Source organism: Mycteria americana, chromosome 2 (assembly GCF_035582795.1).
Source record: "Mycteria americana isolate JAX WOST 10 ecotype Jacksonville Zoo and Gardens chromosome 2, USCA_MyAme_1.0, whole genome shotgun sequence".
NCBI classification, from domain to species: Eukaryota; Metazoa; Chordata; class Aves; order Ciconiiformes; family Ciconiidae; genus Mycteria; species Mycteria americana.
Window position 1 is genome coordinate 51,242,967 of NC_134366.1, and position 14,191 is coordinate 51,257,157.

The window sequence follows — 14,191 nt, forward strand, 5'->3', positions numbered from 1 at the left end:
ACTTGGATACTGAACGTATCCCATGTTAACCAAATTTTGCTTCAAACACCATGGAAATGTGCTCCATGGTTGAATGTTGAATGCAAAATTATTTCTCATTCATTGACTGCTCAGACCTGTGATAAATTTTGGAACATGGGCTAGAATACAAACTGCAATTCACTTTATGGACTGAAGATAACAGTTCTTCTGTATCACTGGCATAATTAAGATTAAACATTGTTTGAATTCTTAAACAGCTCTCTAGACACTTCACCTCTTTTTTCTCTCCACTGAGGTATTTCTTTTAAAAAAAAAAAAGCCTTAAAAAAAATATTTTTTGAAATAATCTCAGAATTTCCATTGTCTCAGCTTGTGTGTTAAAGTAGATAAACTAATAAGAAATCAACACAGCTGTTCTTACCTGTTACATCAGGACAAATTCCACTCTCCAGTCTATGCTTCTTGTATAAGTTCTTCAGGACTTTGGCACTTCCAAAACACTTAAAGCGGCTTTTGACATTATTATAGTACCAATCCAGAGACTGGGTCCTTAGGAGCCTAAAACAGAAAAATAAAATACATATTTGGAACAATTCTACAACAAATAAATGTAAACAGTTTACCATCCTTTTATGTAAAAAAGGATCTTTTAGGCCTCAGAGCATAGAGGTATTAATTTCTGAACACTTCTTTACTGTTTGTACTTCCCAAGTGTCCAGTATACTGAGGCAAAAAAAAAAAAAAAAAAAAAGAAAAAGGTAACTCATGAGCAAATATCTGCTTCACATTACTCAAGGTTTTATTTGGTTTTGCTACTATCAGAAGAGGTGCTCTCCCCTTTTACATTATAATGCCAACACTACAGCGTTTTGAAAAATATAAACAAGCCTTGGAACAGTACAGGAAGGTTTTAAAAATAGCCTTTAGTTACACAGATTTACAGATAATGTAAGAACATTAGCCCATTAATGCACCACAAAAAATAACATTTTCATAAAAATAAATCACTGCTTTTACTTGGGGAAACCAATGGAGTAGACAAAGCCTAATTAGAGGACCTCAAAGCAGAATGCCTACCAAAGAATGGTAGGCAGACCACCTTTTTTGGGGGGAAGGACTCACAACTGCAGTTTGGTTTCTTACTTTCAAAGTAAGCATCACTGACATCAGTAGCTCAATCCTAATGGATTTGTCCCCAGAGCTCATATACTTTTATAAAGGCATGAGATACTGTCAAACTCTGTATTCTTTTCCACATGGCAGAGGGCTCTTGCTCCACCTGTTACTTCAGTAGTGGGTGGTAGATAACCTACACCATATTCCCAGACAACACAACGACAGGCTACTGCAGGGCAACCCACAGTGGACCCATACATTCCCTACCAAAGGTGTCCTGGAGAGGGGGATCCTAGGGGCCCACCTGTAAATTAAAGCTGACTTACCCAAAAGCCTCCAGTAAGGAGAAATAAGTCTGAGCCAGTGAACATGAACTAATTCTGAGTGTTTGCTTCCTTATTTGAGCTCATTTGATCCTTTGCACATTGCCACAGTAGTTTATCTTTAATTAATTTTCTGCACTTACATTGCAGGAACCAAGATATTTTTATAGGACATGAAAACATTTCATATAAAACAGTCTTTAGTATAGGCTGCAAAGGTAATGTCCTCTTTGTAATAATTATAAAAATTGGGGTCTTGGAACTAGAAGCCCTATGGAGCTTGTTACATAATTAAGCAAAGAGATGATTCTTAACACCAAGATTTTAGAAACCAAAAGGCTAAGGTTAGTGTCCAGTGCCAATATATGAACCCTAAAGGAATGATGTTACTATCAGGAGTGCTGGACTCTCAGCACTTCCAGACTTGAAGACATTCAGATGATTTAATTCTGGTTTTTAAACCTGGGGTCATGGGTAAAAAACAAAATAAAATGAAAGCCCCAATGTAACCTTTAGATTTTCTTTCAGGCACTGTAGACTTTTCTTTATAAAGTGCAAAGCAAGTGACAATCCATAATTTTTGTTTAACACATACCATTTCATAAGCAAATAAAATCTCACCTATTGAGAGACTAGCAATGTAGTTCTTACGCGGCACTGAACCTTAGGAGATACTTGATAACAAACAAATACGCTGAGCCTGGGGTTTCAACTAAATGCTTCTAGTCCGGCTCTGGATTTTTTGAGTTTCAATATATTGCTAAAAAGGGATATCCACTTCATGTAAAGCAGAACATCATGATATAGTCCACTTCTCTGTCACCACTGGAAAGTGTTTAGTAGCAAACACCAGCAGTGGGAAATTAAAAATAAAAATCAATGAAGCCTATCATATTCAAACTGTGAACCCTTAAAGTTACGTTAGTTACTCTACGGAAGACAAAAACTGAAGAAAAAGCACATAGTGGAACCGAAGCGTATTTTTTCTGTATGCTGTGTCAGCAGTTAGATGCAGGAGAGATGTTTACAGATAACGTAAGAGTATTAGCCCTTTACTATCTGTTTGCATAGTAATATCCCAAGCCTAACTATGGTTCCCAGGAGGCTGATTAGTTCCAATATTCACCATTCTACAAATATCACTAACGTGATGAGGGCAAAAATCCTATTTTTTTCTGGAAAACATCCTTACCCATGGTGTACAGATGACTGACATCTCATGAAGCGCAGGTGGCTGGTGACAGAGCACAAGCAATGGGAAGCATGCCTAGGTCTGTCTGTGAAGTACAGGATTTCTGAATTCCTATAATGCTCCCACCAAGAAATCTGTTATGATGCCTGTCCAAGTCCTGACCCACTGACCAGGGCTTGCCTTGCTGGCACAAGTGATGAATCTGTGAATGGAGGCAAATTTCTCTCCCAAAGCTGCAATTCTTTGGTATTCTGAGAACCTGCCTTCTTTGTGGGCAGGAACCATTTGGTCTCATGGAAACTGCATCAGAAAGGAACAAACACTACATCTTCTTGCTGAATTTGATTCACTTCTGTCCACTGAGTTTCTACAGGTGCTGGGAGTGTAAGATTTCAGTCAATAGCACGGAGTCACAATCATTATGATGGATAAAACTTAAGTCTGCATGACTGGGTTGAAAGAGGCTTAGCAGGAGGCATTGGCCAGGAAGGATGTTCTTCTGCCCAGTGAACACAGTATTCTCCACGCTGTCCACAAAATAGCACTGTCACTACTGGTGGACTCACAGCACTGTCAGTCCTCAAATACATTGCTTTAGGGCTTTCAAGATCCCTACCAACTACCTTAGCATGTTTACCAAGCAACCTCAGCTCCACTAGCTCAAAATGCTAAACTTACCTTCTTGGAAGCCAAGTAGATGCAGTTCTTAATATTCAGACTGAGTGACAAGGTACCAAAAGCAGAAAGTCACCTATCTCATTGTACAAACCGTATGAGTTAAGATAGTCAGTTATGAATGCTGACTGGCAACTTGGGAAAAATGAGAGATAAGATCCACTGCAAGCCTGCTTCCCCATCTTTTTCCCCATGCTACCATGTTTTTCTGGGTCTGATCAATACTGTTTCTGTAAAAACAGAAAGCTAACAGCACTGATTTTTTAATGAGGTGAGACATAGCTTTGCAACTAACACAATTTTAGAGACAGGCTTTGTATTTGTAATGATAACATTTTCCATATGTGAACTTTGGAAGAGTCAGAAAGATAGATTATACATCTCAAAGCAACAATGAAAGAAGAGGTGCTTGCCTCTTTGTACTGGCTAATCTGGTGTAAACACAAGGATTAGGATTTTTTTTTTTAAATTTCCTCATTGCTGCAGGATTAACACTTTGTGAGTAATCTAATAATCTCATGCTTCTCTCCTGTGTTGGAGAGCTACCAACAACCCCAAATCTATGCCTCTGTCCTGCACACATTTTATAGCAGATTACAATGCCTCCTGTAAAGCTTTTCAGCCTCTTAATTTTCAAATAAGTCACAACGTCCCTGCTGATTCCTCCTGGGGAGAGAGCATTTGGAGAAAAGAGTAGTTTAGTATCTTATAGATACTAAAATAAAGGACCCACTCGAAAGAGAAATAAAAGCATTTTCACCTTATTTCAAAATCCTTTAATGTTGACCTGTATTTTAAAGCTGTATTCTGCAAAAGCAGTCCATGAGTCCAGAATAATGAAAACCTATGACAGTGCTAGCATTAAATTGTTAAAATGAAACACTTTCCTTATTACCTCTAATAGAAAGTGTGCAAGTTCTCCCATGAAATGAAAGTTCACACTTAAAGGATATTAGTGGGATGCATTTTAAAGAACCAGGAATTGCTGAAGCCATTTCTCTCTCTTTCTGTGCCATAAAGACTGCTATGTCTTTATTGCTAAATAGCTTTAAATGCTAAGGACATTATTTATGTTATATTGCCATGGAGTTGAGTTGCATTTTGATGTGCTTTTGGCAGAGGGGAATACTATGATTTTAAAACTCTGCCTTACTAGAAAGTGTAAAAGCTAGGCAGACAGTTTTGGTTTAATAACATTAAAACTTGAACGAGTATTATAAAGTCCCAGTCTTTTTTTTTTTTAGTGCAGCAATATGTTTGCCTTAATCAAGTAGCACTGTAAGAGCAATGGATAAGCCAGTTAAAAATCTTCACAAGCGGTTTTCAGTACACTTCTCACCTGCAGCAGCCAAATACTCAATTTTTAGCCTTCTGAGAAAAAAAAGTACACCAGCTGTGCTGGGGAGTGGAGACATAAACCATCTCTCTCATTATTAGTGATGATCACAAGAAGATCATGTGAAAGACGCCACTCATGCATGATGACAAGTATTCACTACTCAATACAGAGGAGGTTGTTTAGTGACTTGATTTACCACTTTAATTTTTTTTTTCTTCTAAAAAGTGAGGTTTTACGTGGTCTAAAGGCAATATGAAGCTTCTGCAATAAATCTTCTCTAAAAGGTAGTACCAACTTAATGTTCATGACCTTAATCTCTACTCGTAACGCAAGCTGAACTACAAGGAAGCATTTTATAACAACATTTTTCCATGAACTTTGTGAGAAGTTTTCTCCCACAAGAAGAACTTGTGTCACTTACAGAAACTAGACTGCAGCTCAGTAAGTCAGGAGGTGCTTCTGGAAATCTGAACTTACAGTATTTAAATGTCAGAGTGAATACATAATTCACTTGGAGTCTCCTTGCTGTTGACTTGCACTGGGAACTGAAGACTCCTTTTCAGCGTTCCACTCCTATCTTAGCGCATCTTCCATAGCTTTATGCCAACAGCCACACCAGTAAACTCTTCTAGCCCTTCAATCTGACTCCAAAATCAGGGCCACAAACTTCACCTGCACATCAACAACTCTTTGTACAAATGGTTATGCCAAACAGTTCGTATTTCTGAGCTCACCTCCATATATGTATTGTGAAATGTTAGATATGAGTTTTATGTCAGCCTGCTAGAGCCTCTTACGTTCACTCAAGGTGGAGGTGTCCCCTGGAGCCCCAGCTGCTAGCTGAGCCTCCTGAGCCTGATTCCTCTCCCCTCATCTGTAACCTTTGCCATCTTTCTACCGGAAGAATAGGAATCATGCTGTAGGCTAAATGACACTACTGCCTCCCTGCAGCCCCACTGATTCTGTCGATGGTCCACAACGTGTTAAGATATTGGAAATCTGACCTTATGACCCTTAGGTATATAATGACAGTGTAATAATCACAGAGTAATATCTTTAAATATAATTTTTATACTTCCTTTTGACAGGAAAAGGTGTTTCTTCAAATACTTGTTTATTCTTTTTAAATGTGTTAAACTCATTCCCATCCCCCCCAATTAGTACAGCATTACCACTGTGTTTACTAGTAGCAGACTCATGGGTTGGTTGCAACTTTCATTATAAACTCAATTTTTCAGGGCTTTATAACTTAGTTGTGAGATGTTCCCCATGGTTCTTACTTTGTAAAACAGGAAATAATAAAAAGGACCAGTAGCAGACCCACTAAAGTGATGTCCCTCATAAAAAAAGGTCTTCATTAAACAGCTGCTTAATATTCTTGAATGGGTATCAGCACTATTCAGCCCTGAAATGCAGCCCTGAATTTCTCAGATGACTGATGATCAGCTAACAACCAATCAAGCTCACTAGAAACCAAATAAAACAGTTGCTGAAAATAACTTTTTATCTGGCTTTAAAAATTGTTACCCCGTGCTTCTCCTGCTGTGCCATGCCCTAGTGTAACATCCAACCTCAAGTCACTCGAGATCGGCAATTGGCTAGATTAACTCAGGAAGGGAGCTGCTTTACAATTCTTGGACCTTTTTACTTTTGTGGATGTGACAATTTTTTTAAATTAAGTAATGAAAATTTAAAAAGCCAAACAAACTCACCTCTGAAATACAGGACTATCCCCAGATCAGAACTGTTGCTCTGTGGGAGACTCCAAAATGAAACACAACCACATCAAACTGAAGAAATATTAGAAGTTTAAATTTTCAATGGAAAAACAACATCAATGTTTAGTTTTCAGTCTTTCAAAGCGCTCCCAAGGCTCCTTGAACTGCCTGGAGGCTCAGGCATGAGTAAAGAGATGGAGGGGTTGGGAGCCAGAGGAAAACTGCTGGCTGAGCTATGCCAAAGCTGGGACACCGGTGGACAGGACACCTCCAAAGCCAATCTCCTTAGCCACACTGCTGGGCAGGAGCCAGAGGCATGCTGCAGTTAAATATTCTTGTCTTTAACCATGGTGTTTCCCCACAGGCAGGTGACCGGTGCTGTAGGACCGACACCCTTGAAGCCCTGCCCCTCCTGGGGAGCTGCACGTCCATCACCTTCCGTCTGCATTGGTGCCACGTACGCATCAGTTCTCTGGGAAACTCCAGCTAATCCAGATTATGCCGTCTCAGGCACATTGTCTGTCACAGGGCCCCTGACACGGGCTCTCTCCCTGTACTGGCCTCACACAGAATACGAAGCTCAAGGCCCTTGTTTCCATTTCCCAGGCACTGAGTGGCCTCAGCCCGGTGCCCAGAGAAACAATTAAGATTTAGCCTGTCACTTCTTATTTACTCAGTTTTAGAGTAAAATTGCTTCAAATTCAGCATCCTGAAATAGTCTTTCTCTGCCTATAGCAATATTTGCTTTTTCCCTTGGGCTGATGTTTTAGAGCTTGTAAAGTACTGTTCTTTATAAATTGTTGAATTAAAGTATTTCAGTTCCTTTCAGTTTCAGTGAAATCAAACACACTTCCAGGTTCAAGAATGCAACTTCACCTTCATTCCCTTCGGGATGAATCATTACTATAGCACACAAACACCGCACATATGAATAACCTGCCAACGCTCAGTTTGCTAAAAATCAGACTTAAAAAAAATAAATTGAGAAAGTTCAGCCCCCTGAAGCCCTGAACAGGAACTTCTGTACATCAACCTTTGGCCAAGCTTATGTCATTCCAAGATGGGACTTATATTTCTGAGATTGTTTTGCGTGTATCATATCCCCTGCCTGTGAAAGGCAGTTGTTCACGCCTCAAGAACAGCTCCTTAACATTTAGCCCAAGAGGCCACTGTTAACTCTTTGTGACACTTCCTTCCCAACCTTTAAGTTGAAATCCTATTTCTTTTCCTCTAATGGCATTCTGCAGATCGCCCATCACTTAAGAAATGCTGCTCCAGAAAATTTCTTCCTCCAATTAGCCACAGCAGAGGGCTGCACCCGGATTACACTGTGACACGTGAAAGCACGGCACACTGACCCGTGCAGATGCATCACAGGAAAGGCTACAGCATTGCACGATGAATGCTATGCTCAGCGGTCAGCAAAATCCAAGTAACAGCAGCGAAGAAACCGTCTCAAGTCAAAGCATCTACCCCAAAATGAAAACTGTCCAACCCAGTGAAAACATCATCTATCTTTCGCACAAGTGGAACAAAACAACTCTCTGTGTCCCACACAGTGAAATCATTACTTTCCTGTGCCAGCAGAAATGAACCTGGCCCAGTAATCAGAGTGCAGTCTACAGTATGTTAATTATTCAGAGAGCTCAACCTACAGTATTGTACTATATAAGGCATTTCCTAAAAATATGCATCTTCCCAACCATTCACTGAGAAATTCACTGCCCCAGTTTTGGCCATTAAATTCCAACATGGAGCAACATACAAGAAGTAATAAACTAAGGTTAGCACAGAGGAAAAAAAGGGCAACCCTTTTTGTGCAGCCCTCAAATTTGCTTACTATGTCTCCTTTACCTTTGAAATCAGCAGTCAAGAAATTAGATGTGGGAGGAAGACAGAGTAGGTTTTATACAGAAAAAACTAGATATACTTTCTGAAAGGAAGAAAGATCAAAACTTGTAACAAGTTCACCTAATCCTGATTACTGAAGGAGGTACTAAAGTGTCTACCACCTGGGCCCTTTAAACCAAGCCTCGGAACACGCTGAGGATTGCTCACTGCAGCATGTGCCAAAGCGCAGGAATCAGTTGCTGCATTATGCAGCAGGTCACAGTAAGTGATCGTAACCCTCCCTTAAAATATTTTACTGGCTCATAAAAATAAGATCATGAGCCATACTAGTTCAAATAAAAGGTTCACCTAGCCTCTTACTCTGTCTCTGGCCATCAGCAGATGCTAGGGAAGAGATGACAGGAAAGGTGCAATTGTGGAGTGACCCTGCCTTCGACACACCCTGCACTTGTCAGCTCAGGACTCCATGTCTGACATTACAACAGACCATCCTCAAAGGACACCCTTTGAAGGACTCATCTTCCATAAATTTGGCTATACCTAACCTAAATCTAGGCATACTTTTGGCCTCCTCAAAGCTCTCTGACGATAGAGTCCACAGCTACATGCCACACATGCATTTGTGACCCACACTCCCAGTGATAGCTCGATCATCTAATCTACATTAAAACAAACCATGAGATTGCTGATCTTTAAATGTATAATTTAATTATTGGAAAGTAATCAGTATGTAAGAAATCAGGAGTAAAACATCTGCCTCTAATAGCCTTTTTGAAAACAAGAATGGAGAAGGTACAGGTGTCCCTCTCAAGAAAATAACAGACTTAACTGATGCTTTATTAAAAAAAAAAAAGAGACAAAAAAGAAAAAAAAAAGAAAGATTAGTTGCACTTTGTAATCCCTATTAGCCAATCTGTAACCCCTAACTAGCAAAGCAACATTCCTTGGAGACCACATCTAGAGTGCAAGATAAATGTTTGCGTACATTTGCTGACAGACATTACATAGAATGATGAAACATTGGCCATATGCAGTGACAAATAATTGGGAAAATTGGTGGGTATGGATTGGGTTTGCTCAGGGGTATATTGTGATCTTCCAGAACTGACGAGTTCAGCCGAAGTCAAGCCCATGAAACACAAGAGGTCTAGACCTGAGGTGAACACACCTGTAAACTTGGCTATATACCACTGATGGTTCCCGTAACCCAGTCAGAGCATTTATGCCCACAAACTCTCCCTGAGAAATGCCAGACATGACATGCCACCTTTGGTTCAGATTTACACCCTTTTGCCTTTTATACCCACCCATGCTGCCACCTAACAGTAGATTTTCACTTACCCAGCACTATGTGCATACTCCTCTATCACTGCATCCTCCTTCCTTTTCGGCAGTCATCTGCATACTTAACTTACTTTTCCTATGAAGCTATTTGGATCTTCTCTGAATTGTACATTCTTCCAATTACATTTCCCCAGAATTAAAGAGGTTCCTTTGACAGAGGCTTACTGCAACAAGACACCTTCCTTTTAAGATTTCTGCAAAGGATAAGATTTGAACAAGTAGTGGCTGGACGTAGGTCAGGTTCAGTGGTTTTTGCACATCATCTCGAGTTAATCTTCTCATATGAAGATGATCAGGCTAAAAAAGTCTTCTGGCTTAACTTGGGCACAAAGCTGTCATTCTGGTTTGTGAATGAAGGCTGTGAGTGTGAGTTTGGTGAGGACTATTTTCAGGTCTGTTCCCCACAGAGGGTAAGTGTCCTGCAGCAGGTGAGGAAAACACTGAGACAATACTGGGTATAACTGGAGTGACGGCTTGGTCCTCCAATAGGAAAACACACATAAGAGTAGAACATGTCAGCATTTAACTGAGCTATTTTGCCCTGTATTTTCCCTGTGAGCCGGTATGTCAGGAACCTCTGGCTCATAAACGAGTGCATATTTGGCATATTAACCCAACCTGCTGCTCCCAAGGAAGCATGTTGTGTTTTAGGGTAACTCAAGTGGAAATACAGATTTTGCAGCAGTTATAAAAGTCAATTTTTAAAAAGAAGAGGGTTTTCAAACCCAGTGGTCCACTCTAATTTAGCTGACTATAAACACCAGGGGTGAAATCATGACCATGGAGAGTTAACGGCAGTTAAAGGAATGACCTAAGAAGGGGCAGGACCTCTCTTCAGGCATCTACCAGCAGTAAAAGACGTGAGAAGCCATATCCAATACAGCTCCTGACAGTATCTCAGCAAGAACTAATAAGCTTTTGCCATAACAACATGTTTATAAGGATGTTTGCCATGTCTTACAGCCATTAGCGAATATTCTTCCTCCATTTTTGGTTTGTAAAGTGAGCATCAGTTGACTGATGCTTATTTATTTAGAGCTGACTTCTGAACCTAAAAGTTCCAAGGGCTGCATTGCAGGGGAGCTTGCAGAGAGCAGCAGTAAAGTTAGCAGTAAAGTTACTGCTGCTTTCAAGCCAGTTTGGCAGAGCCTTAGGCTGCGAAAGAAATGGGATCACACAGGTGCTCCCTTTGCCCCCACACATAACGAGCAATACCTAGATCACTCCCAGCAGATATAGAGCTAGCCTGTTCTTAATGACTACCGATGCTGCAGAGCTCCCCACGCCATCCACTCTGGTGGTTTCCTATCCTAACGTTCAAAGGTTTTCTTAACATTTAAGCCAAATCTTCCTTGTTTCTATGTAAACAAGACAGTTTAAGAGGTTTGCTTTTCTCTTTTTTTTTTTTTTTTAAAGTCTAAAGAATCCTGTTTCATCCCAGATCATGTTTTCTAGCCAGCTGATCATTCCCACTGCTTCTTCCTGGGACAAGGAAAAAAAGACCCAAGTGGTCTATATCTTTGTTTAAATATAGATCCCGGAACAGGTAATTTGAGACCTTACCAGTACTCTTTCAAGAAAGCCAAATATAACTGTCGGGATACGACGTAGCACAGCGCGGACCCTATGGATGAGATCCCATTGAGAGCACCAGATATGCCATGGTGATCTCGAATCTGGGCTATGCAATGCTGAGTCACACATCCATCGAAGTATTGCTGAGACTCGCAGCGTAGAAACTACCAACTCTTCAAAAAGAAAGATCCTGTTGAACTAAGTCAAGGGTATTTTCACTCCACCTTTTCTTTAAACTGACAATTACATGCATGCCACTTTCAGAAATGAGGTTTAAAGTGTATCTCCTCACTAGCTGGGAGATACACCAATGGGCTAAAATGTCACTTTAGTGGGAGAAATCCAGGCACTCAGCTGTTACACCTCCTTATCAACCAGCAAATAACTCTGCTGGATAAGAAAACCATGAAGCCTGTCATTCCCAAGAAGCCTTATGGTCATATCTGTACCAATTCTACCCCACCTGCACAAAAAGCCCATCTCTCTTCATTTTACTCCCGCTTTCATTTCTAGGTTGGTGTGTAACAAGCCCCAGATGTTACTGCAGCCACTGTGGATCATTCAGTGGCCAAAAATGGTCTGTAGTCCTCATCTCAAGGGTGTAAATAGAACCCAAGAACTTGTCACCCTCTTTTCTCAGCCCTTCTAGGTGCTTCCTTTAATGCCTGGAAATCACTTCCTCACCGCACTGCCAAGTATTTTCCTCTTAAGCCTTTCATTAAAATGCTTATCTTTACAGAGCTGATTAATACTACCTGTCAACCCAGATGAAAATTAAATAAGCAGCTATTGGATATTTGAAACCAAATCAAAACAAGTCCAAATCCAAATGCCTTTGTAAAAGCTGGAACACTCGAATATTGCCAAACTGGAACATTCCACATGTTCACTTCACAGTGCTTTTTACGAGGAAATTTTAAATTACAGGATACATTAATGACATTTGTATATGACCTATAGGATTTATTTCATGACATAAAAATCATAAATATACAAATAAAAATATCACCACTGAAACAAATCTTTCCCCCTTAAGCAAAAGTAAATATTTCACTTTGTATGAATACCTTTTTTCCCCAGAAATTTCATTTCATGTAAAATTTGGTGGTTTTTTTTTTTCTATCTTAATTTGCAGTAAAATACATTTTCAGTATCTCAATATTTTTCAAAGGAAAGAAATTCCATATCCTGGTCATCTGGTACTAGATAGTTTTTCAGGCAAATCATAAGAATTAATCGATACTGCATCATTAGTAAATTTATGACACTCACGTGCACACAACATGTTGAAGCAAAATACAAATAAACATGAATCAAAGCAAGTTATTACAGCCACACTGAACACGGATATACTGCCTTTTACTGTCATATTTGTTTCTACTTGCTACAATACATCAATGTAATTTTTATTTCAGATTTCTGAAAGAAGACAGGCAAAAAGAACAAAAATCCACACTGACAGTACCTCAAAATAAATACATCTCACTGGTTTTCTTTAAGAAACAACAACAGAAAGAGATATTCATAAATTCTCAATTGGAGAGGCATTCACTTCCTGCTGTGCTATTACTACAAATTTATCCTTTGCACCTACCCACTGAAGTGAAGGAAAACTCATACAGAAACCACATGTAAATAAACTTCAGAATGCAGAGAACAACATCAAAACACTCTCAGGAACATTTGGTCATTGAACTTTACGTTCATGTTAATGCAATGAAAGTATTTCCAGTCAAAGTACAACTGAACATAAATGGCTACGAATAAATGCACCGTTCACCCACAGGAGAAATGTTTTCCATTACCACAGCAGATACCAAATGAAACAACAGAACATAAAGCCACTTTAATTAGTTATTCAAATTACCTAAGTGAAGACTTTTCTTTCTGGAAACTTCATTTTTAATCCACAGATTCTTGAAAAACAGCTGAACAACAAAAAGAAGGAAGGTCGATGAAGCATAAAAATTTTCACAAAAGAAATACAAACTCCGCTCCATCAGAAAAAAATACCAGAGGATAAACCATGCAAATTAATTCTGTAATCCTGATTAGAAAAATACGCAGGGCTTTTAATATAGAGCTCAAGAACGCCAAAAAGACAACAATCCTCCGCTTTAAGGTCTGTTTCTGCTCTTATATGCGGAGAAAGCTGTGAACAAACAGCTGCGAAATGCCAGTGAAGACGAGAAGAATCATTACCACGTACAATCAAAGAGAAAGTTGGGCTCATTTCAAGATTATTTAAAAAAAGAAAGGGAAAAAAAAGAAAAAAGAATTCAAACAAGCCAAAACCCTTAAAACTTTGCCGGGGAGCAAAGAGATGCGATTTCAGTTCCCATCTTTCATACTGGTTATCTCATTCCATAAGCCCAACTTCTGCTAAACTAGGTTGCACTGTTTTCTTCTGGGAGCTGTGCACACAGTGACTCCACCATCCCTTTCTAAGATGACGCGTATTTGTAGCTTTGCAACTCCACAAGCCACAGAACAGCTTAAGAAACACGTTGTTCAGCTGGAGGCACTGAAGTGTTATCTAGCAGGAGGATGACACCTCCAAATCCAAGTCCCATGCAGGTCCCTAGCTGGGAGGTGTAAGGAAAGTATTTCCTTGCCACCCACCCACCCGTCGTGGTAGGAGGAGGAGTGAGACAGAGTGATGCTGCGCTCCCCAGAGAGCAAACTACCTGGACGTGGTTCGGACATTTATCCAGCAGTTAAAGCAAGATTTCTTTGAATTACAGTGGAAAACGGGCTAGATGGGGAATAGCTGGCCAGCCCCAGAAGGTCGCCTCAGTCAACCACTGCACCTCAGCAGCTCTTCCCAGCACGGATCAAGGGTAAATAAGGACTGGGCGAGGGTATCTGATGCTGTGCAACGTTCCTCTCTACTGCTGTGTTCAAGTGAGCATCCCGAGCACACAGTGCGTGCCTCCTAAGTTCCTTACCATTCTATTTCTGCTTTTGCAGAAAATGAGCCTTCTGTATGTTGTGCTACTTGTGAGTGGAGCTCTCTTTGATTAAGCCTTTAAAACACAGAGGGCATGCTTTTTTTTTTCCTTCTTTTTTTAATAAT

The 14,191-nt window shown here is 40.0% G+C and overlaps 2 protein-coding genes across 2 annotated transcripts in view; one reads left to right on the forward strand and one right to left on the reverse strand.

Moving 5' to 3' along the window:
* The window catches only part of TRAK1 (trafficking kinesin protein 1), a 707,654-nt gene that overhangs the window by 392,521 nt on the left and 300,942 nt on the right, over positions 1-14,191 (forward strand). The gene's annotated exons all lie outside the window — the stretch shown is intronic.
* The window catches only part of MYRIP (myosin VIIA and Rab interacting protein), a 228,439-nt gene that overhangs the window by 56,246 nt on the left and 158,002 nt on the right, over positions 1-14,191 (reverse strand). The window contains exon 3 of the mRNA XM_075493387.1: positions 404-540. Within this exon, the coding sequence (XP_075349502.1) occupies positions 404-540 (137 nt within the window). The remainder of the gene's footprint in view (positions 1-403; positions 541-14,191) is intronic.